This window comes from Pecten maximus, chromosome 2, assembly GCF_902652985.1.
Source record: "Pecten maximus chromosome 2, xPecMax1.1, whole genome shotgun sequence".
Taxonomy (NCBI): Eukaryota; Metazoa; Mollusca; class Bivalvia; order Pectinida; family Pectinidae; genus Pecten; species Pecten maximus.
Genome location: NC_047016.1, coordinates 48,913,184 through 48,927,889, shown reverse-complemented (window position 1 = coordinate 48,927,889; position 14,706 = coordinate 48,913,184). Strand labels below are relative to the sequence as shown.

At 35.1% G+C, this 14,706-nt stretch overlaps 1 protein-coding gene across 1 annotated transcript; it reads left to right on the top strand.

Annotated features, from left to right (window-relative positions):
• The first annotated feature begins 5,973 nt into the window (after positions 1 to 5,973).
• On the top strand, positions 5,974 to 11,318 carry LOC117322345 (protein HEXIM-like). Its single transcript, XM_033877206.1, has one exon. It carries the CDS (start codon positions 6,074 to 6,076, stop codon positions 6,956 to 6,958), a length of 885 nt encoding a protein of 294 aa, XP_033733097.1. The 5' UTR covers positions 5,974 to 6,073; the 3' UTR covers positions 6,959 to 11,318.
• The last annotated feature ends 3,388 nt before the right edge of the window (positions 11,319 to 14,706 follow it).

Below are 14,706 nucleotides of genomic sequence, written 5' to 3'. Positions count from 1 at the left end.
TACTGTCATCGCGTGGCATGCATATATAGTACAGAACTTTATCTCGTGTCATATACTACAGCACTCCATCGCGTGACATATACTACAGAACTTCATATTCTTTTTCACGTGACATATACTTTTTCATGTGACATATACCACAGTACTTCACTACATGGTATATACACTGTATACTGCAGTACCTCAAAACGTGACATAGTACATGTATATTACTCCATCTTGTGACATATACCATAATACATGCACTTCCTCACGTGACATAAGAGCATATTAGGAAATATTGATTAGTAATGTATGTTATGTTTTGTATACAGTGTAGATATAAGTAAGAAATGAAAATAATCCAATGTCCAAGCTTTTATGAATGTGCATAATGTATACAAATTAATACCTTTCAACAGTTGGACAAATCTGCTGCTATCAGATATTTATGTTCAGTTTTGGCAATAGTTGGTTAGCGACGTTTTGAATTCCTTGAAATGTGTGTTATTGAATTTTGATGTAAAAAATGAATAAGATGTCATTTCAAATGAGTATTACTTTAAGTCGAGAACGAATAAAAAAAAATGTAGTGGAAAATGGCCGCATAGCGATGGTTTACGTGGAACATAAAAACAGAACTTGTCCATTTTGCATAGAAAATATTATCTTACATGGCCTAATATTAAAGGTAAAGGTTTTTAGAACTTCTGAATAATAACAACATTATTTTCTTGAGAAACCTTTGTAAATTTTGCTTAAATATCCTACATGGACAATATTGCATTTTTTGTTTATGAATGTTGTTGACTTTCTCTATAAATCGTGATTTTGAAAAGAGAATGGGGCGGGGGGTGGGGGCAAGTTCAAAGGCACTAATTCCCTATCAGGAAGTCCATTTATGTGCTTTTCATGAACATCGCAGTTTTGTAAAGAGAACTGCGGAAAAATCGAGTTGAAAGGCACAAATCCCACCCCACGGTCCCTATCACAAGGTTATACCGTTTCAAGAGCCTGTGTTACATAAAAATCCTATATGTAGCCTACCTTGGTTTGGTTTATTTAGTTCTACGTCCTATTAACAGCCAATGCCATTTAAGGACGTGCCAGGTTTTGGAGATGGAGGAAAGCCGGAATATCCAGAGAAAAACCACCGGCCTACGGTCAGTACCTGGCAACTGCCCCACGTAGGGTTTCGAACTCGTGACCCAGAGGTTGAAGGGGAGTGATAAAGTGTCAGGATACCTTAACCACATGGCCACTGCGGGACCGAGGGTTTGCACTCTGTGCCAAGCCCCTGTGGCTGAAATTCGTCTATCTGTCCATCCTTAATTACAATACGGAGTGTATAGGACATAGTTTGGTGTACACAGACCCACACCCCGGGGGACTATAGACCCACACCTCGGGGGCTTCATCACACGGTACTCTCCCAACACCTGTCACCATCACGACTGATCGAAATGACCCGAAATACTCGTCGTTATTTATAGAACGCTAATCCGAATTACATATAATTAGCTGGTAAGTCATGACTGAGTACATGCAGGAGAGTTCGCTAAGTCGGAGAGTATATAGTCATGACTTCATAAACCAACGGCTGCAGGGTATCAGTGAGTGGGTGTACATTATATGTCATCATCGACTAGAGAAACGCTATTTTAACTGGATTTAAAACATTTTAAAGGGACATCCCTTCGTTCGGATATCAGAAACATGCACACTTTCTATTGATGAAATCTATGTCCGAACGATGATTATATGAGTGTTTGTGCCTACATGTAATAAGATTAATACCGAAATGTACAGGAAAAGGGCGTATAGTATACATATACCGTATACATCTCTTTGCGGTAATTAGTGATACTTCAGGGTCGAATTAAGAATTTTCAGGGCTTAATACTCGAAGAACTTTGCTTTATCTTGAGAGTAAAACTGCCTTATTAGTGTAAAGATTATAACTTTTATACTACAGGGAATAATACGTATTTTCCAGGAAGTTTAATTTTGACCATCTAAACTTTAATCAAAGGAAGGAATGTCCCCTTTAAAGACCTTAGTACAACACTCAATATAGGACAGATGAGCATGTCAAGTCTTATATTATAAAAATAACCAGAAATACCTATATATAAAGACATGCCCTTTTGAATAGGATCTGATAATTGTTCTCTGACTTTCCATCATATACACAGGGACTTAGAATTTGTTACATTCTCGGTAATTGGACCTTACCTAGTGCTATATACACACTAGGGAAGGTCCAAATACACATATATAGACTGTAGCAAATTCTCAGGTCCCTGTGACTATATATATGGGTGTAACGAAAATCCTTAATCTGACATTTCTAAAGATACGAAGTCCATCAAAGAACATAGGTGGTGGCGGCTGGATTGTTTTAAAACACAAATAATTCTGTTCTGTCAGAGTTACATATACATGTATCACATGATTTGCACGTGATATAGTACAAAATCTCTGGTTCTGTCCACACAGAATGATGTATAATTGAAAATATGTTAGTATACATACCTCTAGATACATGTACATGTATATATATATGTGTGGTATGGTAGATTATGAATGGTGAGTCGCCATTCATTTTTATCGTGACTGGGTAGATTTATATATACAGCTTGTATATATATATATATACGTATGTTATACACGACACACAGGATCAGAGTTATAATGTTGAAATATAGATCAGTGTGTTAAAGCTGCAAACCACCTCGCCACGTCGCTACATAATATCGATCGCATACACATATGAATACAACTAGGTGGTTTTATATTTCCCTGAGTAAAAATACTGCTGAACACGCCAGATTGCATATAATCTAAGAATAGAACGCATTGTGTATTTAACAGGTAAGATAGATAGATATATATATACATGTTGTATCTCAAGATTATGTACGATCACGAGCATATATTGAGGGCGACTTCTGTTGTTCCTCGTCGTTAGTCTTTCAGATTCAGATTTTTTATTCCCTTGTGTTTTTCAACACATCAGAGAGACATTACAAAACAATACAATGTAATATAGTATGACACAATTCACAATTACAAAAGTACATGACCATTACGCTTAATAGTCTAACATACACATACATGTATACGTACACTTTAGTATAACTATGTATTATAAAAATGAACATAACGTCATTATTGCAGTACACAATATTTCATGTACGTTATAAATAGACTGACATATAGCAAATAAAACAATTAAATGGCGTTATTACGTTGTTTGTTTTGCTAAATAAAGAAATTTTCCTAGCTTACTCAATTCAGAAACATTTTGAACACTTAATTGTATCAACTTAAAAACACTTGGTCTTCTGTAATAATATGGCTAAATGTATCTTTACTGACACAGGGACCTGGGGATATATTAGTATTACTGACACAGGGACCTGGGGATATATTAGTATTACTGACACAGGGACCTGGGGATATATCCTAGTGTTTATATATAGGAATTCTATAAACCTTTTGTGGTTATTATTTGAGCCGAACAATAAACCCCCTAAATATACACAAGGAAATTCATTACAGAGTAGGATAGTCTATCAAGATACAGATAATGTGTATTAAAATCTCAGGTCCCTGTGTTCACCGACATATGGTTCCCGGTAGATACTACTTGGTTTGTTTGTTTTTGTTTAACGTCCTATTAACAGCCATGCAGGGTCATTTAAGGACGTGCCAGGTTTTGGAGGTGGAGGAAAGCCGGAGGAAAGCCGGAGTACCCGGGGAAAAACCACCGACCTACGGTCAGTACCTGGCAACTGCTCCACGTAGGTTTCGAACTCGCAACCCAGAGGTGGAGGGCTAGTGTTAAAGTGTCGGGACACCTTAACCACTCGGCCACCGCGGCCCCTCTACTATACTACTTAATACTACTTAATCAGGGGGAATTAAACAAAAATGTAGAAGAGGAAGATTTATGGGGAGGGAATGAGGACCCTCAGAAGAACAAAAACTATCTATACAGATTGTTTTTTCTTTAGAACTTTTGTATTTGCTGGTACGTTAGAATATAATCATTTTAAGAAAATGTTTCTCAATCTTTGATACAGAATAACAGATGAAATGTCGAGTTTGACATTTAACACACAAATCATACATTTATAATGATCAGATATTTGAGATTTAACCCAGGGAGACATTTTTGACTATCGGCTGGAGGTAAACCATCACGGGTCAAGCTAGCCCGAGTTTCCTCTGGCCCTGACACCATACATGGTGTCAGGGCCAGAGGAAACTCGGGTTAGGGCCAAGTGCTTCTTGACATTATTTTCATCGTCTCTTTTATTAAACTATTATGGTAAACACTTATTGCATTTTATTTGATACGGCTTCACTACCTGTTAATACATTTAAAGACCATTAACATTTAGTGACATTATTTTATACATCCTTATTTCTGATCTAGTGACATTAAAATTAAAACATATTTTATGGCTATAAAGCAAAAGGATTGGCCACAAGTTACATCGACAGTACCTTTAGAAATGATAAATTGTATTTATACATCATAAGATGGCTTCTAACAGTTATTCTTCGAATCGAAATCGAACAGTGCAGATCGCCATATTATGACGTCACCAAATCAGTATAGTGATAATATCACTAAGGTTACTTTACAAGAAATGTACGTCATATATATTCAGATTGCGACAACACAAACTCAACTTATAATATCTGCATGAGGGAAGAAAAAGATAGCCCACGCCCCCACCCCACCCGAGTTTTTGATCTATTCGCCTCTTTATTTGTTAAATTGAAACATGACTCAGTTTTCGTGCACCGTGTATGTAATACCCATGCAGGCTTCGAATTCTGGACTTATAAAACCATACCCCAGTCAGTGTAATTATCCACGGGAAACGGGTCCCCATGTTGAATATATATATAAGCATAATAAAAAAAATGTATTTAAATTCATATGTTAACTTTTAGTTATTTAAACAAAAAACTCACAGTATTTTGTTTACAAATGCAACCACTTTGGAATTAATTAAGGAACGGGAACTCTGGATGAGGAATTTGCGGGACAGTCAGGACTGGTGATGAGGAACACAGGGGCTTGACACGTTCCTATGACCCAGAATCTAGGGATCAGACCATAATGTTATTTTATTAACATTCTAGTGACCTAGTGCTCGGTAAGCGGTGATTCGGAAATCATACATATTTTATAGACTCTGATAAAGACATATTTTTCATATTACGGCGACAATGAAGAAACTCGATCATTGTTTGACGGACTCATAATTGACCCTTCCTTAAAAAACAATTGATTTTTTATATGTATTGTCAGGCTAAAACACAGATACATGTATCAAAGGGCTACGTACGTATGTCACTGCAGTCTTATATTGAGGGATATATATAGCATGTAACATTTATTTTCGAATAGATATGTAAAATTTAAGTTGCAAATATCATTCACAATTCATCTTTTTATGTAATTATAATTCTATTATTGTAAAATCAGTTAACATCGATGCATTTAGGCTAGTTTAATATTTATAGGCCTAATGTTTAATTTGTGCTACAATCAGAGAATTTTCCGGCTTCTGTCTGACAACGCTAGGGCCAAGAATATTGCAGATGTATTATTTTATCACGATCATGACATTTGTGTATTTTTGTCAGACTAGGCTGCACCATAACAATTTAACAAAGGACAATTTTAGAGTAACGTCCCTTCCTATGTATGACTGCGCCAAAACATACGACCGCGAACTACTTTTTCAGAATAAACACCAAAGCAAGGCACCTTGTTTCTAGATTGATGCAAATGTTCAGACAATGCCAGTATTGTATTCGATTGCTATTTGCGACAGAGACAAAAAATGATCACGATTCAGGTGTCATTAAATCGCGAAAATATCGCATTCCTAGAAAATATTTGCTCCGTGAACTATTTCTTTGCGCGTAGGTGTATAAAATGTTTCAGATATAAATAGCCGATGCCCTTCGGATCACTAGTTGTCATTCAGGCAGCATTTGGCAAGGTCTATTCATATAATGTTCTATAGCTTCAAATACAGTGACTGTGAAAGGATTGTTTTCTTAAATGTCAGCGAATGTCAGTGCAGCGGTGATGATGGTGGTGGACTCAATACGGGATGAGAGTAATTTTACACTCAACAACAACACATTGGGTGAATTAAATCGCTCAAACGACGAGTTAGAAACCAGCGAAAACTTTGACAGATGTCCGATTTCCCCATCGGAACCCCTTGCGATAAGGCATGAGAGCGAGGCCCAAGAGGGGAGCGAATCCGAGAATCAGTATGACGGAAACGGCAAGAAAAGGCGGAGGAGGAGAATGAAGGGCGGTAAGCACCATAGGAAATGGAAACCTTATGATAAACTTAGTTGGAATGAAAGACGCGAGCTTGAAGAGAGAGAAACGGTGCGTGCCAATCAAAAACGCGAGGAGGCGTTTGCTCATGGACACCCAGTGGCTCCGTATAACACGACACAGTTTCTTATGGAGGACCACATCAAAAACGAATCCCTAAATTCACCAGACGTTCAAGAGGATGAAGAGGAACACCTGAATCGACACGATTCGAGGGAGTCGAGGAGTTCACGGTCGAGTGATTATTCGGACGAGACGTCTTCGTCTACAAGCGAAGATGAAGACAATAATTTCATGGAGAAAGAATTTTCTGAAACCTATAATAATATTCACGCGGAAAGATTGCAGACAATGAGTAAAGACGAACTTATTAAAGACTATGTAGAGATGGAAGCAAAATTGGAACGTTTAGAAAAAAGGTATAAAAATAAACGACGAAAGCGCGAGTCCACGAACAATAGTTCTGCTTCACTGAGCAGCGAGGGAGAGGAATTCGTAGACCTGGATGCAGCCAGGAAGTTTGAAGATGAAAACAAGTTGTTGAAGGACGAAAACTGTAAGCTGAAAAATGAATTGACAAAAATGATGAACTGAATTGCGTTATTTGTGATATTTGTCAAATTTAATTTGATTTTTAATTTGCATCCTGAGTGGATGTCTGAAGTTTTAATGATGTTTCAATCCCAACATGTACTAGCAGACCGATTATGTTTGTTTTACCAATATGAGAAATGGCACTTGATTTTTTTTGTATTTGTTGATTTTTATAAGAATTTAATTCTCACATTTTTGAGAATGTGTCATTATATAATATTTCTTCCATGTATTACATTGGGCCTCAATACTGGGTTTCTTGGGCCACATACTATGTCTAAATAATATAATGCATGTTCAGGTTATGGATACAGTTTCAAGATTTGATGTTAAAATGTATCTAATAATCACTTGTTGAAGTTAATAATGATCGTGAGCAACTAACATACTAGTTTTAGGGTTACATTGAAGATTTTATGTGGTTGAATTATTATTATTTTTTTTTTAACTTTTATCTATAGACTAGTTGACAGTATGATAGGTTCCTCAGTTTGACCAGATTTGTTTCGCAAATTGTGATCGTAAAAATTTTAAACTATGCTTTCACTATATTCATATGCAGATAATTAAATTTTGGTAAATGGTTTTAATTTGTGACAAAAAATTGAGAGTTTGTAATAAACAATTAGAACTTTCTTTGTTTAAAAAAATCAGTTTGATCTGTGCATTATTAAACATAAAAAACATTAACTTAGTTTAAAAAAATCCATTTTTCTGTTTATTTAAACAACTGATTTAAGAAAAAGTAAGTTTGTTTTTTTTAATTTTCAGTAAGAATAGCATTTAAATAATTGAAGAATCTTCCAAAATCAAAGGTAGTTTCAATGAATTCCAGTCTTCAATATTTAAAGTAGTGTATTTGTGTAATTATTTTGGAGATTCTGAAGGCAACACTCCTCAGCATAATAAAACTAGATGTAATAACAGTGGATATATGAAGTTATAAACAGATCTACTTTTAGCTTCAAAGGCATTTCAATATTGCAATTGTACTGTAGGTTTTTTTTGGGGCAGTTAATGGACCCCATTATTCCCAATTGAAATCATTTCATATTTCAGCCGAATTCTCAAAATATGCAGTTAACTCCTGAAAAAACTTTTCCAATTTACCAATTTTCTTTCCAAAATAAGGCCCAAGAGGCCCTGTCCCAAACAAGTGAGAAAAAGCCCTGTACTGCCAATAGTTGTAAAGTTAAAACTGATTTCTGGTTGATGATATGTCTTTGTTAAATAATCCAATTGTATTTGATAAAGCCCTATGGAGTTTGTCAAGGGAGATAACTCATTAAACAAAATGACAAATAAAATACATTTACTTATATAGATTGAAAGTCCATTTTGAAATATTCTATATCAAATGTAAATCCAATGCGAGATCCATGCTCTGGATCCTCTCTTAGGAAATATTCAATTTGTTAATTTGTTATGTGATGGTGCTAAAATGAAGTTTTCATCATTTTCATAACATTTCTAGAGCTCTTTTGTAGAGATCCACCTTTGTTCAAATTTAATTTTCATTTGAATTGATGCATGTAAAAATGCTATGTTATTGAAATGCGAAAGGGCATTATTTTATACTTGTTTTATATGCGCGTGTTAAAACGAAAGTGAGTTCAAATGTTGAGGCTTGTACATGTATGTATTAAATGTAATAATGAATTTTGAAAAGGGAAAGCGTGCATGAACTGTACAGCAAATAGGTGCAGATTTGAAAGTGAAAATATGCTGAATACAAGTTTACGATTAATTGGTTGTTATACGCCCTCAAATCGGTGGCATTTTATTAAGACACCCACTTGTCATGGTCATTAGATTTTTTATTAAAACATTTTTTGTTCATATCTTGAATTTAACTTTGTAGGTGAAAAATAACATTAAAAAAACTCCAGCATATTGTTTACACTTTTTGTTGTTCAAAGATATTTATTTTTATACAAATTTTGTTGTTGATATATTACAATTGCACAATTATTTGTGAATACATTCAATGCTACCATGTCTTTCCTTTTTCAAGTCATCATGCAAGTCATCTCGTATTTCATCTTGGTATATTTTTTGTTTGTGCTTATGCATGGTACGGTATAGTTTTCATGTACATTGAAATTATTCCTTAATATAGGAATTAATTTTGGAGCATGCTTAAACCTGTTTTGTTGAGTAAGTTTCATCAAATAAAGATGAAATTATATATGGTAAATCTACTGATGATAAATCTTAATGGTTTGAAATGCAGAGAGTCTTAAAGTCTACTACAACAAGCGTGACAATTAGAAAATGAGATAAAATACTAATATTTTTAACCAAACATGGCTCGTGTAGCAAAGTATCATATTATACATGTACAAAAGAAATTTAAACATTGTACTTGGACTAGAAGCACATTAATTAATTCTAGCCAAATTGTATAGAAAGAGTAAAGAACTAGGAAATATCTGCTAACATCAGTATAGAGATAGACCAATTGTCCTCTCCCCCTCTTATGAACTGAAAACTACAAATGGCATATTATTGGAGGATTTCTATAAAATGAGAATACAGATGGATTTGTATATCGCTGACTAGAAAAGATTTTAGTATATCCACTTGCCCACTGAATGTTTATAAGGAATGCAAGGTGGCTGGACGAGGAAACATTCACGTTAATGTCAAAGACGATGTTTACTGATGTATTGATACAGTTCACTATCTGCTTTGTAAAATCCGCATCATTTTCTTGAAATCCTTCAGAGTGGTAGACTGAAAATAGAGTACTCTTTGCATAGAGACGACGCTGTCATAGTTGACGTCGGTGCAGTGGAGTTGTAGCAAAATATTGTAATAAAAAAAAAATGATGTTTTAAAGTTTAAACTTTATTTGTTTTTTTGCTCTAGATATTTGCACAGCTTCTGACTCCCCCTTCGAAAGTAAAATCACTTTTCAGAAATGTTAATAGTCAAATCTATATATATATCAAATAAACATGCGTGTCCCTTCAAACCTAAGAGCAATACCACTTTGGAGCTGAAACATATTCTCTGGTGTCTACTGTAATTGGTCCTTCTGGTTTAGAATTAAATAGAATATAAACATATGTTACTAAAAGTTAACATCCGTTTATATTATTTACCAGTTAAGTTGTGAATTAGCTGGACTTCATTTAGTCCAGGTTGATATCCACTTGTATTGTATACAGAATACTTTATCATCCTATTTACTTCCATTCAATTTTTTTCTTTGATTTCATTAGATCCCACTTACATCCATCAAACTTATTTTTCAAATATATCCTTTTATTCTTAATTAGTGCTACTTGAGAGAAACCACATCCAGCTCTTCATTTACTTAACATTTGGTCTCTCAATGAACATAAAAAATCCTTTATAGACCAAGCCCACCACTGCCAAGTATGCTAAGGGAGGTAACTCAATATTTAATGTAAGAGGAGAGCAATCCTCCCATGCCCTGTACGATGTGGTCAGTCTGAAAACAAGCATTTGTTTTATATGAAAGTTGATTTTTATTTTATGGAGATTTTCATTGTTTTTTGTTCTCAACATGTTAGTGTTTGAAATATCTGTTGATTGTGTGCAAACTGTGTCCCCAGAAATCAAGAGATGGGTAAAGTTACTTCGCAAAACATGTACTAAATTTTTGATTTAATATGCTTAAAGCTATGCATATGTAACATAATTATGTGGTTAAAGTCTGTGTACATAGCTAAATGTGACTGAACAAATATGTGGTATTTTTGATTGGTTGAATAGCTAAGAGATTTGAAAATGTACACTTTCAAGAGTATTTCTAGATGTTTAAGTTGTCCACTTAAATTGAAACTTGCTTTGGGGCAAGTTAAATTGAATGCCCAGGGTTCGTTTTGCAGGAGCTACTGCAAGAAAAATTTATAAGCTGGAAAATGCTATATTGGGCCAATGTTATCAACTCCCTCAAAACAAATAATTACCATCAAATAAACTAATAGTCGAGTTATCTGATGATTGTATATATCCAAGTTTTTTGTGTTTAGGGGATTTTTTTTTTTTGTGTATAAATATTAGAATCTCCGTATACTACCATGAAATGAAATACCTGTAGCTGACATGTTCCGTTGGATGGACTACTCAAGATGGTCAGAAATGCTTCAACATGATTTATTTTATAATTATTTGTTGCAGCACTATGAAATGAACAGATGCATACTGTTGTCCATTTTAGTCGTAACAAAGATTGAATATTGACTGCTATTTTAGGGAATTACCTAGAGTTGGTGACTAGTTTCCATGTATTTTTGGATAATTGACAGGAGGTATATTCTTAAATCATGACATGTATAAAGTTACTATTTACAATGTTGACAATTTTATTAAATGATGGAAAAACAAGTTTTATATGTCTTGTGGTTTGTACAGTGTAATACCCTGCAGACATGTTTGGGTATTGAAAACGTATTCAGGAATTTCTAGTTTTCTGGAACTCGTACGCCATACATCATTTTGTTATTTCACACTAAAAAAAATTATCAAAAGTAATTGGCAGTATTTTCTGTTAAGACACATGCAGAAAGACATTTGACAACTTCATTATTTTCTGGACTGATGGGACAAAAATATTGTCCCCAAAACCTTGGAAGGGAAAGTACTTTATATGAGGTGCATGAATGGGATTATGCGCCATATTTGGTATTTCTGCTCGAGAAACATAACGAGCACAACCATTAGTACACAGTGTAGCTTTGGATTTATTGTGACTGAAAGTACATCATTTATTGATAAATTGTAGCCAGTAATGTTGAAGTTGACGAAAGAAACTGACAAGAGTAAGGTGTATATTTTGAATCTCTACATTGTGTACATGTGCTCGATATGCAGATTGTTATGGTTTGAACAATTCTGATCGTTTGTTATGAATTATGATTCTTGGGACAATAACCGGTAACTTGACAATTAATAACCACAATTTATTAGCAGTTAAAACTTGCTTATATCTTTAGTGTAACAAATTTAAATCGTTACGTGAAATGATCACCATGTAAAGTATTGCATTCGTTGGGTAGCTTTTCTTGAAATCTGTACTCGCAAATATCCCAAAACCAACTAGAACTGTCGCCAGGGCTGACTAATACCCCCGCAATCTGCACGAGTCAATGGTGAATTGGAACTGTTAATTAGAGGCTAACTAAGATAACCCAGTAATATAGTGACCAGTTGCCATAGCAACCATAATTTTGTGAAAAATAAAGTGGCATGCACATCTACACATGGTCCTCTATATTTGTGTGAAGTTTCATTGAAATCGGCCTTTCGGTTTAGGAGGAGTTGCCCGGACAAACTTAAAGTTATGGTTCTTATCGGAAAACCTGTTTATAGTGACCAGTTGCCATAGCAACCATAATTTGAGAAAAATAAAGTGGCATGCACATCTACACATGATCATTAATATTTGTGTGAAGTTTCATCGGAATAGCCCATCGGTTTAGGAGGAGTTGTCCGGACAAAATGCGTCTACAGGCGGACGGACGGACGGACGGACAGACCTGATTCCAGTAAACCCCCCCCCCCTAACTTCGTTGCGGGGGTATAATTAATATGCAGGAGTGGGGACTGAGCTCTGTTCAACTGTTGCATATATAGAAAATTCTATTTATCACATGTCCATCATTCAATTTCTTCTGCCTTCAATGAATAAAGGTGGAGGGGGCATAGCATTTCATATGTTTGTCAACCCATCTGAATTAGTTTCTAGGTTATATAATTATTGTGCTGGTTTATCTTTTGGAGGATGTGCATATATATTGTACGCCAGAAGGAGCTTGCTGTAGTTGATATTTTAACACTACCAATACCTTCATCGGGTACAATTTTTTTTCAGGATTGTAAGTGAATTTATCTTACTAATGTGTACATTATGTTGATATGTAGAAATGCTATATATAGAAATATATTCATATCAGTGGTCAAGTGGGACAGTCATAATCACTTACAATGTACCTTTCACCTTGACAACCAGGGTTAGCTTCCCTGGTCAAATGTGAAAAGGTCATGTGCCTGGTCTCTTAGGCACTCGGTTTCCTCTCGCAGTAAGATTAAATGCACACTCCCATCACAGCCAACAAAAGTGATTGATATAAGTTTATATATACTGGGAAACTTGTTTTTAGTAAAAATTAGTAAAATTTTACTGTGTAAAAGGAAGGAGTAATGAAAAATACCCTGCCTGTGCTGGACCTCGAACTAGCAACCTTTCGCTCTCAAGGCAAACATCCTACCACTAGACTAAAGGGAAATTCCCGCTAGTCTGAGCTAGTAAGGTGACCTTATGTTCTCTACTTTTACAACTGTATACACATTTTAGTTATTGACAGACAAACATACAAACAATCAGAAAAAAACCCAGATTTAATGCTTAATCAATGCATTGTTTACAATATACTTTATAACAATATTATGTGCAGTTCTACAAAAGTTTTACATACAATGCACTTTAAGTATAGATGGGTGATTTAAGAAAAAAAATCAATTATGGTGTTGAGCCATAAAATTATGATAGAGATACATAAAACTAATACATTATTAAAGAAAAATCACCTGGCCAGTAATAGAGGACTATGATCGCTACAAATAAATTACACCTCACCGAAAGTAAATTCGTTTACCGGGAATCATTAACATCAGCATTAGCGTGTTACCGATTTGTGTTTACTGTCAAACTTGTAATTTCATTTACAAGTGTATACATTTTTGTTAAATTTATAGGTCAATTGATCAGTACAATATTTGTTTAAACAATTTCCTGTTTATCTGATGTTTTTAAAGTGTGATTATATCAAAGCTGTGATATATGGACAAGAACTTTTAAAAGACAGTTTTTATCATGAAAGTAAAGGGATTGTAACCCTGGTACAATACCGGCCACTTCCTACAGACTCGACAAGGGAGTATGTAACCCTGATACAATACCAGCCACTTCCTACAGACTCGACAAGGGAGAATGTAACCCTGATACAATACCACCCACTTCCTACAGACTTGACAAGGGAGTATGTAACCCTGATACAATACCAGCCACTTCCTATAGACTCGACAAGGGAGTATGTAACCTTGATACAATACCACCCACTTCCTACAATACCACCCACTTCCTACAGACTCGACAAGGGAGTATGTAACCTTGATACAATACCACCCACTTCCTACAGACTCGACAAGGGAGTATGTAACCCTGATACAATACCAGCCACTTCCTACAGACTCGACAAGGGAGTATGTAACCCTGATACAATACCACCCACTTCCTACAGACTCGACAAGGGAGTATGTAACCCTGATACAATACCAGCCACTTCCTAGACTCGGTTGCCGCTTTCCCAGCTAGGATAATATAGGTATCCTGACTATTTTGGCCCTAAATGATGAATCCTGTAATAAGCCCAGCCAGGGCCTGGATATAGGTAGGTAGGAATTAAATAGCATTCGATGAATATTTTCTGTTAGCAGCAGCAGTGGGTTATTGCCAAATGGTGTTTTTGGCTTTGAAACAATTTAAAACCAGGACCAAAAAAATCGCAATATGACTTCTGTTGGATATGATGAATTGCAAAAACTCCACAGGCAAGTAAACAAAATGACTAATAGGTAGACAATGCAAGTGAATAATTTTTCATAAAATAGGTCAACTACAACAACATCTAACAGTGTTGTTTGTTTAGGAAGCCGATCAATGAAGCATTTTGTGAAATATACTTGATTTGAAACACAACACTATAATCTTTTCA

What these genes read in the sequence shown, in the direction of transcription:
- LOC117322345 (XM_033877206.1), top strand. Translation starts at nt 6,074, where the DNA reads ATGTCAGCGAATGTCAGTGCAGCGGTGATGATGGTGGTGGACTCAATA.